Source organism: Manis javanica, chromosome 4 (assembly GCF_040802235.1).
Source record: "Manis javanica isolate MJ-LG chromosome 4, MJ_LKY, whole genome shotgun sequence".
NCBI lineage: Eukaryota > Metazoa > Chordata > Mammalia > Pholidota > Manidae > Manis > Manis javanica.
In genome coordinates, this window is record NC_133159.1 from 155,507,054 (window position 1) to 155,526,511 (window position 19,458).

Here is a 19,458-nt window from a genome sequence, read left to right on the forward strand (position 1 = left end):
TGTATCACTCAGAAGAGAACACATAAAGTGAATGACTTGGTCATTTATATTTAAGTAAGAATTCACTTGGATAGCCATTTTTTGTTTTTTGTTTTACTTTAACAACTAGTTGGGATCAGGACACTACAAGTCAGGTACAGAAAATTTAACAGGAGAGCTGGTGGGACTGTGGCTACACAGTAGCATAGACATGCTGTGTGTGATTTTGAAACAGTGACCCGTGGTGAGGAGAGATGTCTATAGGAAAGGGAAATGGGCTGCTTGTCTCTTTGCTAATAATTCTATAAGAATAATCTTAACTAAACTAACATTTATTGAACACTTAGGTGCCAGGCACTATTTTAGGGGCTTTATGTTTATTATTTCACAAACTTTCAGAACTACCCTATGAGATAAGTACTTTTATTCTCAACCTCATTTGACAGAGGAGGAAACTGAGGTACAGAAAGTAACTTGCCCGAGGCAGCACCGCTAATAAGGGGCAGAAGCACAATTCAGACCCCAGAAGCTAACTCCAGACCCCTTGTACTCTCTCAGTCACTGTTCTTTATTGTTTCATGCTTGGCTGAGATTTTGAATTTTAACATTTTTACAAAGCAGTAAAAAATACACCCCTCTGAGTTGACTTCTGCTAATCTGATAGTGAACAACAGAATGTGATTTCCTTTCATGCAACATTTACATTACATTAAAATGGAACATCAGCACAGGACATGTCCTCTTCTTCCAGACCTATGGGCTTATGTCAAATGCACGGTATTATTTGGCTTTTGACTCAGGAGTTTGAAAAAATGTAGGTTGCATGAGGCACTGAGCCCAGAGTCCAGATTTCTAGATAGGAGCTCCAACACAGACACAACTTTACACGTGACTATGGATGATTACTCAGTCATAAAAGGAGGGAAGTGGACTCCACTCTGGATTGGCTAAGGGGCTGCCTAATGCTGAAATCTCATGTCCAAAAGAGTAATCCTCCCATCGGGAGTTTCCAGCACTGTGGCAGAAGGAAAGAGTGAATGTATCTTGAAATAGGCAGACTCTCTGGTGCCCCACTGAGTCACACATATCAAACTGAAATGAACAAAGGAGTATCTACCTGTTCCTGTTTCTGATGTGTGAGGCTGGCAATTAGCAATGGTTACTACGCTTAGATTTTCAACTGGCTCTGTTGCCCCTTCTAAAAATAAGCCACCCGTGTTAGGATTGAGTCATTTTCATACATGGACAAGTGGAGGAAAAAAGTGGCAAAGGTCATAGAGGCTCAATGGATTATTTCCCTTCTGACCACACCTTGTTCCCAACCAGCCCTTTTTTTTTTTAGTTTAGATGAGTTATATACCTTAAATAGAAAACATATTCAACAGTATGTTATTGTGTTTTAGTTTGTTCATATCCTGTTCTCTGTGGATTGGCCTTGTCCTTGGGGCTGGCTTTTTGTAATTTTTTGAGAAATAGAGGTTGATGTTAACAACTCTTGTAACTGCACATTACAGTTTGCAAAGTACTTATATTTACATAGCTTCTTTTGAATAGTCGGCCATCCTCCCTGGTGACATGGCAACCTGAGGATAGTCTCCCAGCATTCTCTAGATAGATCAGACATAATCTATCCTGGGCAAAATTATGAAGTGATTCTGCCTTGCTTTAAGGTAGCCTTCCTATTTAGTTTTTGAGGATTCATTCTCACCTTCTCAGGCTTTGTTTCTTCACCCTGGTTCCCTGTGGCCAATGCCCTCATTTTATTTTCTACTCAAATCTTCTCATTGTGTAGGCCTTAGTCTCCTTAGCTGTAAAATGGGAGGAAAGTTGGGGGAGGAGAGCACTAAAGTTCTTTCTTAATCCAACTTCTTTTTCCAAATCTGCCTTCCTAAGGCACAGTGACATAAATTCCAAAATTAGCTCAGGCTTCTTTCCCTTACCCAGTAAAATGCCCATCCTCTAAGGGCTGTTGATTTCCACTGGCTATTTGGTAGAAAACAGTTCACTAAACAAAATATAAAAGATGAATATTGGATCATATATTTCAAAAAATAATTCTTCCTGGGAATATTATCCACTAACTAGACTTAACAACATTCATAAATTAATGACTGTGAATCATTTGTTCAGCTACTATCCAATGCAGAAGCACCTCAAACCAAAAGTGTTCAAAATGAATTTGTTTTATGTTAAAAAGCTAATTTCCTTCTTGAATTAGGTTTCTTGATTGGTGGAACCACCATTTACCATTTGCCCAAGCCAGAAAACTTTCTGTCACCCTCTAAATCTACTAAATTGTGCCAACCGGATCTCTCAGATATTTTTCACACTCATACGATTGCCATTTCCTTATCTCCATTTTTTCAAATTCCTAAGTCAAAAGTCAAATATCATACATTTGACTTAAGACTGTAGGTCTGAAAGAAGAGGACATATCCTGGGCTGATGTTCCATTCTAATGTAACATGGGATGTGGGGAGGCGGGGAGGCAGAGAGGGAGATTAGATAGATAGAGATAGAATGTGTTGGGGAGGAATAATTTTCCTCTACCCTTAGAGATTCTTCATGCTGGTCTAAGAATCGTCTTGGGACAGCTTGCCTTTGGCCCCTATAATTGCAAAGAGAAAGATCTAAGTAAGATCAGTTTAAGCATATATGCACAAGATATTAGCTGGCAAAGCAGACAAAGTTCTGGATTCCTACGCACAGCCCTCTACCCTTGCTCCACCTTCTCAGCATATTAGTAGTTAGCCTGCAGGCCTCCCAAGATGGAGAGAAAATACATCTGCTTACTATTAAGATTTTACTGGGAGTTGAAATTGAGATAAAAAAAGAACATATGGGGGAAAGGCCCTCATTTTCAAACTAGATTAGTATAGAATGGAGAAAAGGAGGACAAGAATGAAGAGAAGAAAACTATCAGATATGTAGCCACATTTTTGGAAGTCCAGGCTTTGTCTCAAATAAGAGATATGTTAAATAAATGAAAGTAACACTGAGGGCCCTACTCCCTCTAGTCTGGAGCTCAAAGCTGTTGCCCTGAAGACCACCCTATACCACCCCATGAAACAAGTAAATCATGTTGGCTGTGCTGTGGGGTTAGGTGGTGGGAGGCCCAGAGTTTTAGCTTTCCAAGCCTAGTCTGGGAAGTTGGGGTGGGAATGGATGTTAGGTAGCAGGTGGCTCTGAAGGCTACCATCACAATTAGACTTCATACACATCTCATGTAACATCAAAGTCAGAGACCAAGTTGGACAGGGAATGATACCAAAAGAATGAACCCTGAGTTCCAGTAGCTCAAGACTTCCACTTCTAGAGATCAGGCAAGCAAGGAACATTGCTTAGAGACCAGAAGACAGAGAGCAAAGGTCACTACATGGATCCAAAGACCCCATTCACACTCTTCTCCCCCATATACTCTAAATATTCTTAAGGGGAGGGCCAGGAGGGAGAGGTTAGCTGAAAGACTCAGCGTTCTTATCCAAGAGAGACTACTAATCACCTAAAGGGACTGTTTCAATAAAATCTAAACAGAGCTTTCCTTTGAACTAGGTCGTTCTGTGGGTGGGGTCTCAGGAAGCAGGCCAGATTAGGTTTAGACAAAACAAATCAATCAGTTTTCTCTGCTTATCTGAAATCTGTGAGTTAACCTTCAAGCTAAACCTCTGCTGAGATTACCTTCCCTTTGCAAACTCCTTGAGGAAGCCTTCAACTAATCTCCAAATGGAGTTAGGCATTCTTTTGTCCTTACTGTCATTGCACTTTAGACACATTTAGATTGTTGCACTTGCAGATGACTTTAAGTCCGGGAAGAGGAAATCCCAGGGCAAAATACCTCTAAAAACCAAAATCAGTCAAAGGCAGAAATAAAGTTTAAAGCCCATTTATTGCTTACAAACTGCATTCCAGAGCCAGGTCTCTCCTCTGCTCCAGAAGAAGCAAGCCGGCCAGGCAGCCAGCTCCTCCCTTTAAATTCTCAGGTTCAGACACACCCTTGGTTGCCCAGGTTATTACCCACTGACATGGAGATGAACTTCTCCCCACCCCTGAGGATATGCAAATGCACTAAAGCCAGGGGAGATACTCTGGAAATGTTAGTTTTACCCACAATGACCTATGCTTCTGAGGCCTTCTCCCTTACTAGGCTGCTTGTTTTGAGAGCAAGTGTTGTGCCTGGTTCATCTTGACTTTGGCCTAACACCTTCACCTTGTGCCTAGCACAGGACCAAGATTTAATAGGCAACAAGTGTTGACTGAATTGCACTGAATTCTTAAAAATGGTGAATTTTAGAAGTGATGTTTTGGGTCATTGAGACCCTCCCCCAAAATCATATATATAAACTAATTACCATTTAGAAAAATTTGACAATTTCTTATCTCTGAGACAGGGACTGTGGGTGTAGTCAGAGTAGGGTGAGGGCCTCTGGAAAAAACAAGGCAGGATATTTACCAATGTAACAATGTAAAGTCCCTATCCAAACTCTATGTTCAACATTATGCAAAGTCAAGGTCACACTAAGTCTCTAGGGTAAAGATACCAGAGACTAGGAATATAGACATCTTCAGTGAGATCAGTTAAAGGTTAATAGTCCAGAAGCAACTTGGCCTGGAATGTTTGAGTGTTCTGCAAGGATATCTCAGCATAAACTGTGACTTCACTGTAAACAGTCCTAGCAAACAGACAACAATCCAGCCCACCTTGAGAGCAGGGCAGTGGTACAAGTCCACACCCTAAACCCTCAATTCCCAAAAATCCTCAACTGCCTACAAATCCCCTAGACAACACACTACCCCCGGCTCTCTTGTCCCCTCCTAGCGTGAGCCAGGAGCTCTTTCCTCTCACTTTATTTCTAAATAAAAGCCTGTACCTTGCTCTCCTACCTTGAGTGTTTGTGAAGCTCATTCTTTGGCTTCGTGAACAGGAACCCCGGCATCATCTCCATTCCTTTCCTAAAGTGACTGTTAATAAATCCATCAAAATTTCTAAACTAGAATGGATTTGCAATGTCATCCTTGGTGAAATCTACTTAAAGATGCTTTTGGAAATGGATTCTGGGTTTGTCTGCTATTTCCTAAAATTCTCATACTTTTCTCATCTATTTACTTAGGAGACTCAAGTGAGGGAATTGGGAAGAGGCACAAAATTCAGGTTTATTTAAGTTTCACTAGATGCTGATTTGCTCCAGTCGAAAGCAAGTCCCCTCGAATTTGGCTCCTCTTCCACAAGGACAGTGAAGACTTCCTGGATCACTTTACAGATTATTAATTATAAGCATGTGATATCTGGGAGATGGAATTATCTGGGTGATTTTAATTTTTCTGTGCTTTCCTGTATTTAGCAAATTTTCTATATTAAGTATGCATTTTGTCTATAATCTGGGGGGTGGAAACCCAACCAACTCACTGTTCTGCACATGTCTTTTATTCACAGAGTGAACTTCAGCTCTATGTTTAAAAAGTAAACTGAGGTGGGTGGTGGGCCTCCTCTTCTTCCACTAAACTCAACTCAGGAGGTGGAGAGAAAATAGACCTGAACATAAATATGACCAATATACCCATCAAAAACCGCATCAGCTCCTGGGACTTTGCTTCAGCAATATATTCAGCCTCCTCTGTTCGAGGCAGTTGCTGGTGGTCCAAAGTTTGGTGGAAGTGAGGGAGGATGTTGAAAGGGAATAGTTCATCTAGAGGCCTTCTTGCAACTTTAACTTGGACATCTTATCCTGAGACCTTCAAAAGATTTTCAAAGGTATAACTGAGGGCTGAAAAAAGTCCTCTGGCACTTTTCAAGAACCCCAGGTTCCACATCTAGACTAATCTAGACTACTTCACCAAGCACATTCTAGTTTGTAAGGGGTGATGAATCATTATTTCATACTGCCATAGGTGGAGGGCCTTGGACACTGCGAGCCCTCTTTTCCCTTCCTCTTCCAGTGACCTTCTCTCTGTGTGTGGGAAAATGTAGTTTGTGAAACCAGGGAAATTGATTCACATAGAAGTAACTGTAAGGCTCCAGAAGGCTAGACAAACATGGGACTAGTAATTTCAGTCTTCCAGTGATTATAGTTACTGGGTTTAGGAAGAAACTCCTCCCTTCTGCTGCTCTCATTAATGTCCTCACTATTTTTGCAAGACTTAAGAATCTCTTAAAATGAAATTTCTTTCCTTTAGGAATAGAGTAAACATTTACTCTAAAGTCCATAACATGACCTGTTTTCCTGAATGACTTTTAGTCTTTAACAATCTCAGCTTTTGGGGTTAGAGGGGGGTGCTGGGAATTTACCCAGGTAGTTCAGTATAGGAGGTAAGTATTACTACCTACATAATTAGGAATTGACTAACTGCACTCAGTCTCAAAGCCCTCTTCCCTGTCTTTCACTCCCACCTACAAACGAGAATCACAGGATTTGGGAATTGCAAGAAATCTTTACAGCAAGAAATCTTTACAGATTCTGCATCACACATCTCTTCATTGTCAAGAGGAAGAAGCTGAGGCTTACAGTCCTTATTGCGGTCACTAGCACACAGTGGGTATTTATTTTTTTGCTTTGTTTGTATGTTTGTTTCTGGCCTAGGCTGTTTAAAATGACCAGTCCATATGAGAATACAAGGTTTCCAATTTAAAAAGCTGTTTTCTTTCCACTCTCTCACACTGAGTTCTATCAGCTTCCTTTGGACTTACAATGAAGTCTTTACAGCCATAAATTTTCTTTCTTTTTTAACAGCTTTATTGAGATATAATTCACATACCATACAGTTCATCTACTTAGAAGTGTACAATTCAATGGCTTTTAGTATTTTCAGAATCCTGTATCTATCACCACAATCAATTTTAGAACATTTCATTACCTCCAAAAGAAACCCCATACCCACCAGCAGTCACTCTTATTTTCCCTCATTCTCCCAGCCAGTCCTAGGCAAACAGTGATCTTTCATATGTGATCCTTTGACTGGTTTCTTTTATGTAGCATAGTATTTTCAGGGTTCATCCATGTTGTGCCATGTATTTCATTCTGAATGTACTCATCGCTGAACAATAAATATTTCATTATATACATATACGATATTTTATTTATCTATTTCGTCCATCTATTGATGGATATTTGGTTGAATTTATTTTAAACAACTAAATGTGATCTCTGATAGCTAGAAGAACCTTAATATAAAGACATAAATATTTCATATCTTCCTATTTTGAATTTATACCTAAAGAATTTATAGCTAAAGAACTTACATGGAAAACTTTATTATATCATACTTGAAAATCAACAGTTTCTCTTATTTTTCTGATGTATACGATAATGTTATGAAAAGACAAAGCCTTGCCTTAAGTTTTCCAGCTCCCAGGAAAATAGAGGCATATATATGTATATATGGATGGCTTAAGTGACAGCCCTCAGGAAGTGAAAAAAGAAGAGAAAGATCCAGAGCAAGACTCTTTTTTTTCTTGATTTTCAAGTGTTTAGAAAAGAAAGGGCATTTGGGCTCACACTCAACCAGGTGATTGGCATTCCTAACACCCGAACATATACACAAATAATTTAAGGTTAGATGAGGGTGAGAAAGAAAAAGGGACAGCACAGGCCACAGATTTATTCTTGTCTGATTTTGTCAGACTTAGTATTTTCATTATTGCCCCTCTGGGTTTATAACTTAGCCCTCGCCCAACCTCCATACTGTTTTTGAAGATCTCCAAGTGGGTTCAGATTGGGAGACTTTGTGTGGCTAGTTCTGCTTGGTAGGGGTTGAGGGTATTTATGATCCTGAGAGGTAGAAGATTCCCATGCTAAACCCTTGTTTATACAAGTCCTGCTTTCCCTCCCCCAGTTCTTAGAAAATTAGGACCACAAAACTCCTGAGTCAACTACCGAGGAGAGAAGGGGCTTTTGGGAGTGTCTTCCGCCCCATTTAGAAAGGCTAGATGAGTGAACTGAGAAGGGGTTCTCAACTCAGGCCGCCTGAGGCTTGGGTGTTGTGTCATTCCCCACACGTGATGCTCTCACAGGCTGCAGAGATCTCGTACGTCATGGACTTATTCATTCCAATGACTCCACCCCTTTCCCCTCTACTCCCCAACCCCACCCCTCTTGCCCACTCCGCTCTCTTTTAAGACTAGAGGAAAGGAGGGTGACTGAAGCCAGGAAATGACACTATCTTAAATTGGCCGGGAGAAGCAGAGAAACTCGTGTTTGGAATACTGCAAGATATGGCGTTACAGTTTTACATTCCTCCAGAATGCTTTGCACTTCCTCTGTTTTAGGCTATCTTTATTATTATTATCCCCAAATAGTTCTACTTTATGCGAGACCACCTCATCACTTGGGCAGGCTTTGTCCTAGTTTAGGTTGCTTTCCTCTCCCTGTTTCCCACTTCTCTCTGAGCCCGGAATTCTCTATCAACACTGGTTTGAGTCCGGGATCAGCTTCCTTCGTCTTCTAGCTGCGTGACCTTGAGTGAACCACAACTTTTCTGGGCCTACTTTCATCGCCTGTGAAACGGGGGCCAAACGTCTCCCGCACCGCGCCTGCTCTGAGGAACAAATGACAAATCCCTCTGTGAGCTGTAAAAAGCAATCGAAAAGTTAGCTATGTTAATTCTGGGCGACCACTCTTCCAGAACCCTTCCCTTTCCTTTGGGAGCAGCCCGGCAAATCCCGCCTGGAAATGACAGTTCTCGCCACCCTTCTCTCGCAGCCTTCCCCATTGGCGAACGCACATACCGCGCGGCGCAGATAGTTGACGCCACCCGCGCCCCCTCCGCCGGCGCACGGTGACGCACGGGCCCCGCCCCCGGCCGCGCCTGGCCTCCCGCGGGGCTCCGCCCGTCGGGCCGACGCGGCGCGGATCCCGCCCCGCGGGTGACGTGTGGCGCGCGCGGCTCAGCCGCCCCGGCAGTTGGTGCAGCGGCTGTTGGGTTGAGTGCGCTCACCCCACCCCTCCCCTCCTCCGACCGGGGCCCCTAACCCCGCCGGGCCCAGCCCGAGCCCCAGCCCCGGCCTCAACCCCAGTTGGGCCCGTCCCGTGCGGGCTCGTGCCTCCCCTTAAGCCGGCAACGCCCCGGGCCGCCCTCCCGCCCGCCACCATGGAGCTGGAGGACGGGGTGGTGTACCAGGAGGAGCCCGGCGGCTCCGGGGCCGTGATGTCGGAGCGGGTGTCCGGCCTGGCCGGCTCCATCTACCGCGAGTTTGAGCGGCTCATTGGGCGCTACGACGAGGAGGTGGTCAAAGAGCTCATGCCACTGGTGGTGGCCGTGCTGGAGAACCTGGACTCGGTGTTTGCACAGGACCAGGAGCACCAGGTGGAGCTGGAGCTGCTGCGGGACGACAACGAGCAGCTCATCACCCAGTACGAGCGGGAGAAGGCGCTGCGCAAGCACGCCGAGGAGGTGAGGGCCGGCGGGGAGGGCGGGGACCCGGGGTCGCGGGCCCGGCCCAGGAGCGGAGGCGCGCGGGGCCTCCTGGGGGCGTGCCTGAGGCCGAGGGGTCCCCGGGACCCTGGCGGCGGTGGAAGCCGAGGCGGCCAGTGAGTGTCCAGGAGAAGGGCACGAGATGGGGGAGGCAAGGCCCGGGGAGGAAGGCGCAGTCTGGCTGGAGGGCACCTGAGATTGGCTGAGGGCGAAGATTTTAGAGTGTCTAGTTGCCTCTCATAGTTTAGGGAAGTTTTTGACCACCGTAGGGTAGTCTGATGGCGGTTCAAACTTTTACCGTGGTTGGGGGGCGGCGCGCATTTAAACACTTATGTCCTGGATATGTAACTTCCGCTGGTTCCAGTGTCTTTCCTGGGGGTTGCTGCTTTGGCAAGTTAGAGATCTCCCTCTTTCGGTCAGTTTCTCCTTGACGTTTTAACCCTGTTGAGAAAGAGGTTTTATTTATAATTTTTCTTTATGGTGTATGTGCCTTGGTCGGTATTTTGTCGACACCTTGATGTTATATAGCAATACAACGTAAATACTTATTTTACTAGTATCTCACACGAAAGCATTCCTCCATATCAGGTGGTAACCTTGGACAGTTCCCTTTTAAAAACCCTCTGTTTATAAAGAAGACTGGGGTGGAGCAGGGGGCGGGGGCGTTGCGGAGGTGTAGGTGGCTGTTGGCAACCCTTTTCAGACTGCAGTTTACAGGTGCACTTGGCGGGCTGTTGACTCTAGTAGCTCAGCAGTGACCTCGATGCCCTCACCTCGTCTGTGAACCTTTTAAATCTCTGGAATACAAGTGATAGGTCTTTGCTCTCTTGGGGCAGTCAAGGATTTTAGCTTTCATGCTGTGTTGCCGTTATGAAGTGCCCTAGTCATCCTTGTTTCCTGAGGGTCTAGCACATCTGGCTAAATACATGGTGATTGCAGGAAGCTAAATAAATATCGAAGGAAGGCTACGTTATCTTTCAAAAATACTTGAAAAGTGTTTAGGATGTGAGATTTGTTTAGCAGCTCACTTATACCGCTGCTGTTTAAACTTTTTGTTTGTCACATGTATCTTTGTACCAGGTCAAGTAGTTTTTTTTTTTAAGCTTGACTGTAGTGATGGTGTTTGGTTCTGCTTTGTGATCCATTTATCTTAGAGGAATGCCATTGAATTTGTTAAGCAAAATTTACTTTATTTCAAGAATATTTCCAAGTATATAAGGAAGGAGGAGTTGAAAAGATTCTAAGGATAGGATACCATTTCCATAAGTTTATTAGCACTGTTTATAGAAGAGAAATCATGTACTACTTCTGAGATGGCATGCCATGTCCTCATGCTCAGACAGGCCTTTGCCACCTGGGAAATTAACCGCAGGATAGGCCCAGCACACCCTATCACCTTGTATAAAAGAAATGCTCCTTCCAGCTTTAAATGCCTGTCAGTCCATGTAAACATGGGAAAAATGCTAGAGTCACACGTGCCAGAGAAACATCTGCCACAGGTTGCAGAATTTGAAAAAAAAACTAATTGTTAGGCTCTGGATTGTCTATTAACTTCTTGGGTAAATGACTTTTTAAAAATCGGTTATCCAGTGACTTTCTTTGTAATTTACACTTTTTCAAACGTGTCTATAAGTTTTCTATAATGACACCTTTGTCCAAAGGGCCATGACTTGAGAAGAGAGAACACTGATGAAATGCTGGATGAGCCAACTCCCAGACCACAAACATAAAACCACCTTGTTATCAGTCTTCACGTAGGATCATAAATCAGGTTTTACCCAGTAACCGGAAATTCAGTCTTTCTTAGGCCAAAGTAAATGTGTTTTAATTTTCTGTGTTTTATGCAGAAGTGAATTCTATGTTTAATTTTCTGGGAGTGCTTTGTTTGTGGCCTTTAATATGGAGACTAAGAGTCTATTATAGCAAAAGTGCCTCAGGACATTTACATCAAAAGTATTTGAAAGCGTGGAAATGGTTCATCACCAGAAAGTGTAACATAAATTCTGAGTACCCTTGTGGAAATGTAGGAGGGTATGTAGATGCTGAGGATGTTTTAGGAGGTATGAAGTGCTATAATCCCTTGCCTGTAGGAATTCCCAGCAAGGAATCAGAAATTTCATCTTCATTAACATGATATTACTTAATTTGAATACCTTCTGTCTTTTTCTTTGCTTTAATTTGAAATTTTTTATGGAGTTAGCCTGCTGTTTTTGTGAGTCTTTAAAAACAACCTAAAGGAAGCCTGACTTTAGACAGTTTTGTGATAAGTTTCAAATGCCAATCAAGAAGTCTATCATCCTGTGTGATAAGTTTCAAATGCTAATCAAGGAGTCTATCATCCTGTTGCTCACCACTCTCCCCTTTGGGCTCCCAGCTCCAGCTGTGTATCTTTTCATTCCTTAACCAAGTCCTGTTTGATGCCTTCATCCATGCTGTTCCCTTTGGCCTAAAATGCTTTTCCCTCAGGGCTTCACTCTGGCTAGCTCCTCACTTTTGCCTCATCTTAAATTTCACTTCTTCAGCTAGACTTTGCCTGTCCTATGCAAAGTAAGCTCTATGAATCTATGAATAATTACCTTGTAAATCAGTGATTTTTAAAAACAAAAATCTGGATAGAAAATGACCTGGAGGGAGATGTTATTCTTGGGAAGAATATGTTAGTGTTTTTTGTGTTTTGTTTGTGCAAGCTCTGATTCTTTTAAAGTAGACATGATTTGCCTTTGAGTAATAAAAAAAAAAAGGAAAAAGAAAACTTCCCAGATAAGTAAGCAGATGAGTTAAAGAACCTTTTTCTTAGGAAAAAGTGATATTGTGGAGCTTGTTTTCTTATCACCATTATTTTCAAGATGAAAGTTTATTTAGCATGATTGGGTGGAAGGAGATTGCACATAAAAGTGTGCACACCCTTTTCAGCCTCCCTTTCTTCCCTCCTTGCATGATAGAAGCATATATGAAGACAACGGGCTGAAGAGAGGAAGAATATCTTTGCTGGGAGGATGTTATGATTGTGTGATTTTGTAACTGCTTTTCTGTGGCTTTTTGCCTTAAAAGTTGGAGTGATCAAACACAGAGGTATAGATACTACTGAGAATTTTCTGATTTAACTCTTCCCCTATTTAAAGCAGTAACAAAGTTGATATTTTATATGAAGACTTTAATTAAATTTTTTTCTTTGAAAGTGTATGAACACAGGAGTGCTAAGATTCTTGGGCAGGAAACCAGGCATTGGTGTTCAGTGTTCTTTTTATTGGTATAGTTCTTATTCATTCATAGAAAATATTTAATCATTGTTGAGGAAATTGACTTTGATTTGTTTGCAAAATAATTTATAATGACAGTTAAGTTTATCTCTTTAATAAGCACTTTAAAAGGAAATTTTGAACTTCATTGAGTTTTGTAGCTTTTTAGTAAGTGACAGGAGTGCACAGTAATTTGCATAATTATAGCTTAAAATTTTTAAAAATTTTTTATTAAGGTAGTATTGATATACACTCTTATGAAGGATTCACATGAAAAAACAATGTGGTTACCACATTTACCCATATTATCAAGTACCCAACCATATCCATACCACAGTGCAGTCGCTGTCCATCAGTGTAGTAAGATGCCACAGATTCACTATTTGCCTTCTCTGTGCTACACTGTTTTCCCCGTGATCCCCCACACCATGTGTACTAAACATACTATAATTCCCTTCTCCCTCCCTCCCCACCGCCCTCCCTCACCCCTCCCCTTTGGTAACCACTAGTCCCTTCTTGGAGTCTCTGAGTCTGCTCCTATTTTGTTACTACAGTTTTGCTTCATTGTTATACTCCACAAATGAGGGAAATCATTTGGCACTTGTCTTTCTCCACCTGGCTTATTTCATGGAGCATAATATCCTCCAGCTCCATCCATGTTGTTGCAAATGGTAGGATTTGCTTCTTTCTTATGGATGAATAGTATTCCATTGTGTATATGTACCACCTTTTCTTTATCCATTCATCTACTGATGGACACTTAGGTTGCTTCCATATCTTGGCTATTGTAAATAGTGCTGAAATAAACATAGGGGTGCATGTGTCTTTTTGAGTCTGAGAAGTTGTATTTGGGTAAATTCCAAGGAGTGGGATTCCTGGGTCAAATGGTATTTCTATTTTTAGTTTTTTGAGGAACCTCCATATTGCTTTCCACAATGGTTGAACTAGCTTACATTCCCACCAGCAGTGTAGGAGGGTTCCCCTTTTTCCGCATCCTCACCAGCATTTGTTGTTCTTAGTCTGTTCGATGCTGGCCATCCTTACTGATGTGAGGTGATATATCATTGTGGTTTTAATTTGCATTTCCCTGATGATTAGAGATGTGGAGTATCTTTTCATGTGCCTGTTGGCCATCTGAATTTCTTATTTGGAGAATTGTCTTTTCATATCCTCTGCCCATTTTTTAATCGGGTTATTTGCTTTTTGGGTGTTCAGGCGTGTGAGTTCTTCATATATTTTGGATGTTAACCCCTTGTTGGGTATGTCATTTACAAATATATTCTCCAATACTGTAGGATGCCTTTTTGTTCTGTTGATGGTGTCCTTTGCTGTTCGGAAACTTTTTAGTTTGATGTAGTCCCATGAGTTCATTTTTGCTTTTGTTTCCCTTGCTCGAGGAGGTGTGTTCAGGAAGAAGTTACTCATGCTTATATTCAGGAGATTTTTGCCTTTTGTCTTCTAAGAGTTTTATGGTTTCATGACTTACATTCAGGTCTTTGATCCATTTTGAGTTTACTTTTGTGTATGGGGTTAAACAGTAATCCAGTTTCATTCTCTTACATGTAGCTGTCCAGTTTTGCCAACACCAGTTGTTGAAGAGGCTGTCATTTCCCCATTGTATGTCCATGGCTCCTTTATTGTATATTAATTGACCATATATGGTTGGGTTTATATCAGGGCTCTCTAGTCTGTTCCATTGGTCTGTGGGTCTGTTCTTGTGCCAGTACCAAATTATCTTGATTACTGTGGCTTTGTAGTAGAGCTTGAATTTGGGGAGCATAATCCCCACAGCTTTATTCTTCTCAATATTGCTTTGGCTATTTGGGGTCTTTTGTGGTTCCATATAAATTTTAGAACTATTTGCTTTAGTTCATTGAAGAATGCTGTTTGTATTTTGATAGGAATTGCATTGAATCTGTAGATTGCTTTAGGCAGGATGGCCATTTTGACAATATTAATTCTTCCTATGCATGAGCATGGGATGTATTTCCATTTATTGGTATCTTCCTTAATTTCTCTCTTGAGAGTCTTGTCGTTTTCAGAGTATAGGTCTTTCACTTCCTTGTTTAGGTTTATTCCTAGATATTTTATTCTTTTTGATGCAACTGTGAATGGAATTATTTTCCTGATTTCTCTTTCTGCTAGTTCATCATTAGTGTATAGGAATGCCACAGATTTCTGTGTATTAATTTTGTATCCTGCAACATTGCTGAATTCAGATATTAGATCTAGTAGTTTTGGAGTGGATTCTTTAGGGTTTTTTTATGTACAGTGTCATGTCATCTGCAAACAGGGACAGTTTAACTTCTTCCTTACCAATCTGGATGCCTTTTATTTCTTTGTGTTGTCTGATTGCTGTGGCTAAGGCCTCCAGTACTATGTTGAATAGAAGTGGGGAGAGTGGGCATCCTTGTCTTGTTCCCGATCTTAAAAGGAAAAGCTTTCAGCTTCTCGCAGTTAAGTATGATGTTGGCCATGGGTTTGTCATATATGGCCTTTATTATGTTGAGGTACTTGCCCTCTATACCCATTTTGTTGAGAGTTTTTATCATGAATGGATGTTGAATTTTGTCATGCTTTTTCAGCATCTATGGAGATGATCATGTGGTTTTGTCCTTCTTTATGTTGATGTGATGGATTATAGCTTAAATTTATTGATGGTGGTTATTGAGGACTTTAGGAGCTTGAAAAGTGGAATTTCACTTTTGCTTCGAAATTAGTAAATTTAGGTAATGGATATACAGATTACTGATGTATTTTTAATTTTTCTGTATGTTTGAAAATTTTCTTAATAAAAACCTGGGGGGAAAATTTACTGAAGAAGTTGACTGACCTTAAAAAAATAAAAATAGTATTTTTAAGGTCCTAATAATAATTCTACACCCTCAACTTGGAAATGTCTCTATTATACTGATTAATATGAAAAGCTCCATGCCTCAGTCAAACATTTTTGGGGCTATCTATTATGCCAAAAATTAGACATTAGAATTCCTAACTGAATACAATAGTCTAGTATTCAAATTAGTAACTAAATATCACTGGCCAACATTCCTAAATGTACAGTATTTACATGCATGTATTTCTGCATATCAGCTTTTTTTTTTTTTTTTTTTTTTTTTTTTTTAGAGGGCATCTCTCATATTTATTGATCAAATGGTTGTTAACAACAATAAAATTCAGTATAGGGGGGTCAATGCTCAATGTACAATCATTAATCCATCTCAAGCCTAATTCTCGTCAGTCTCCAATCTTCTGAAGCATAACGAACAAGTTCTTACATGGTGAACGAATTCTTACAGAGTGAATAAATTCTTACATGGTTAACAGTACAAGGGCAGTCATCACAGAAACTTTCGGTTTTGATCATGCAATATGACCTATAAACCATCAGGTCAAATATGAATATTCATTTGATTTTTGTACTTGATTTATATGTTCATCCCACATTTCTCCTATTATTATTATTATTTTTATTTTTAATAAAATGCTGAAGTGGTAGGTAGATGCAAGATAAAGGTAGAAAACATAGTTTAGTGCTGTAAGAAGGCAAATGTAGATGATCAGATGATCAGGTGTGTGCCTATGGACTAAGTATTAATCCAGGCTAGACAAGGGCAGCAAGACATCCACGGATGCAGAAGATTTCTCTCAAAGCAGGGGGGGTGAGGTTCTGAGCCTCACCTCTGTTGATCCCCAAATTCTCACCTGATGGCCCCCCTGCGACTGTGCCTGTCTTAGGTTGTTCCTCCCTTGAGGAATCTTACCCGTCTCTGGCTAACCAGTCATCTTCCGGGGCCATACAGGGAAATGTAAAGTTGGTAAGTGAGAGAGAAGCCTTATTGTTTGCAAAGGTTAGCTTTTTACTTCTTTGCAGATTTATGCCCTGTGGCTTCTATGCCCAGCACTTGTCTCGAGGTATCTTTACCACCTGGAGGAATTATGATACTCGGTAAATTCGATATGAGGCACGAATTCTATTTAAAGTTTGTAATTAGGAAGGAAGAAGAAAAGCTATAGATGTAGCATATGAAGGAAACTTGGGAGGATTGATTATTTCTTTGACATATCTTCTTGTATTGTACCTTAAGTATGTATAGGTTTTAAACTACTAACTAATTTGCACACACATATTAACATAATAGGAATATGGTGACATAAACAAAGCAAATCTATAATTACCAGCCATCTCCAGTGAAGCCAAGAAAACCATTTAGGCACCCTAGGCATTTGTGAAAATTTATCTATGATATGATGGATATTTTCCAACTGTACTTGAACCATCAGACAAATTAAAGCAGCCCATTTCTGGGATCTGTTCACATCCCATATGTTCTTTTAACCATAGATAGTCTATAGTCATGAGATTTTGGGGTGCTACAACTTGCACCCCTCCCAACTCCTGGTTGAGTTCCAACAGTACAGATCCAGTCAAATTCGTTGTCTCACTGTATGCACATGCCAGCCTAGACATCTCCCTCCTCCTTCTTATGGCAAGTCCAGGAGACGGTGGGCTGGATGCAGCCACAACCGCAGCATCGTCCGGATCCCTGTGGAGGCTTTTTTGATGATCATCCCCCGGCACGAGTCCTCCAGAGAGTGCTGATGCCGGAAGCTCCTCCTCATATCGTATCTTAGTTCATTTTCTGGGTATCCAAGCTAGGCCTTGATCTTCTGCGTAGAAACAAACAGACCCTTTGCCCACACTTTGACATGCCCTCTATACCACTGTGCAGAACTCATTGGAGGTCAGCACACAGTAACTGCTTTTTTTTTTTTTTTTTACTTAAGAGAAAGGAATATTATCAGAAAAGAGTACCTCCATAGCTGATCATCTGACACCCTTTAAGTGATCAACATTAAGGATATTTAAAGCATGCGTTGATCTTTGATTTACCAATAGTTTTATCCTGTTAAGGAGTAATCCCCCTTTTCTTTCTTTCTTTCTTTTTTTTTTTTTTTAAATTTTTAATCTACACTTACCTGAAGAATACTATGTTTACTATGCTCTCCCCTATATCAGGTCCCCCCTAACAACCACATTACGGTTACTGTCCATCAGCTTAGCAAAATGTTGTAGAGTCACTACTTGTCCTCTCTGTGTTGTGCAGCCCACCCTCCCCTTTGCATATCAGCTTTTTGAATAGAAACATTACATGTATTATTAAACTGGGTCTATGTTTATCTTTTTTATCTCAACCTAATTATTTAGGTAACAGCTGCATTCCTTATGAGTGCTGAGCACGGCAAAAAAGGTGTTTTTAAAATAACTCAGCCATTAGTCAGCAGAACAAAAGAACACATATTTGGCTAGATTCTACTACCACTCTTGTAGGAACCAAAGGTTCTGTATGATTCAAGTATGCAGAGTGTAATTAAAGGAGTCCAAGCAACAGGAACCAAATTTAAGCACCAAATTGGATCAATGACACATACCATAGTAATCTAGTGAGTAGTCCTTAACTCTACTCAGCCATCCTCTAATTTGAGGTATCTGATCCAGTTGGTTAGCTCACACATTTTGAAATTCCCTTTTGTGATTTTAACTAAGTAAAAATGTGAATTTCACTATCAAGGACACATAATGGTATCATACTCACCTGATGCCTACATTCAGAATCTCTGAAAGTAAAGCAAGGGTAAGACCTGTCATAAGAGCCAAACAACGGTTAACTGATTACCATTCAAAAGGCAACACCACCCTCATCACCACCATCACCTCCAAAAACACACTCCCCAAGAGAACAGATTGTTCATTTCAGAAAGTGTCTGAAGTAGGGACTGACGAGGGGCAAGGACATATCTACTCTGACCAGAGCAGTGTGAAGCTTATTCAAATGGTTCAAGAATAAAAAATATTCTTAAAACATGAAAATATGTGTTTTTTAATGTAAAAAGTGTGTTTTTAAGTGTATTTGTTTTATGTACAAAATAACTTCAGTAATACAGAGATCAATGAAGCACTAAAATGCACTTGAACATTCTAAAACTTAGATTTGAATGAAAAAATTAAGATGTAACATAACATTCCAAAAAGCTGCTGAACCAACCGAGAAATTAAGTCAACACTCGAGTCAGTTCTTGGACCAAAAATCTGTAGTTCACTGAGGATACCACAAGATAGTAGTTTTTTAAAAACCACCAAAGTGGCACCACAGAGGGGCTTCACTTTTAAAAGGAGTTTGGAAACTTCAATAAATCACATATATGAGGTCAAATGTTAACTCCCCATGGACCAGCAATTAGTTTTCCTGTACTAACAGATCAACTGCACATATAACTAAAACTATCCTTCCCCTGCTGCTCTACTTCAGTGAAATAAAACCTACATAATAGTGACAACAAATTCCTTAGGACACCAGAGATGACAATTAAGGCTACAAATATGAAGAAGCATAATAATTACTAATTTAAATAACAACTGGGCTAAAGGCACAAAATATACTTAATGTTTATTTACATATGTGTGTGTTTGTATGTATGTGTACACATACACATATTTTTAATTGCTGAATCATTTCAGAGTAGGTTACAGATGTTATAACATATCACTCTTCAGTACTTAAATTATTAATCTCCTAAAAAATGAGAGGATTCTAACGTAACCACAGTGTTATTTACATTTGAGAACATTTTCTAATATCTGCTATACCATTTGAATTAATTTTTACTGCAAGTATATGTCAGTTACAGAGATGAGTAAGCTGTTAATATGTTCATAGTGAACTGATGTCACTCATCTGGAAAAGAAGAATGATTGCAGTTTAGGTTATTTTCTATAACAAATTAAATCTGAGATTTATAAAACAATTCAAATTGGTTAAAATTTTTAGTTTTA

At 40.6% G+C, this 19,458-nt stretch overlaps 1 protein-coding gene across 2 annotated transcripts in view; it reads left to right on the top strand.

The window, feature by feature from the left end:
* The first annotated feature begins 8,883 nt into the window (after nucleotides 1-8,883).
* Nucleotides 8,884-19,458, top strand: part of SPAG9 (sperm associated antigen 9) — a 163,842-nt gene continuing 153,267 nt past the window's right edge. For both annotated transcript variants that reach the window (XM_036999026.2, XM_036999029.2), the window contains exon 1: nucleotides 8,884-9,363. In XM_036999026.2, the coding sequence (XP_036854921.1) occupies nucleotides 9,061-9,363 (303 nt within the window). In that variant the 5' untranslated portion in view covers nucleotides 8,884-9,060. The remainder of the gene's footprint in view (nucleotides 9,364-19,458) is intronic.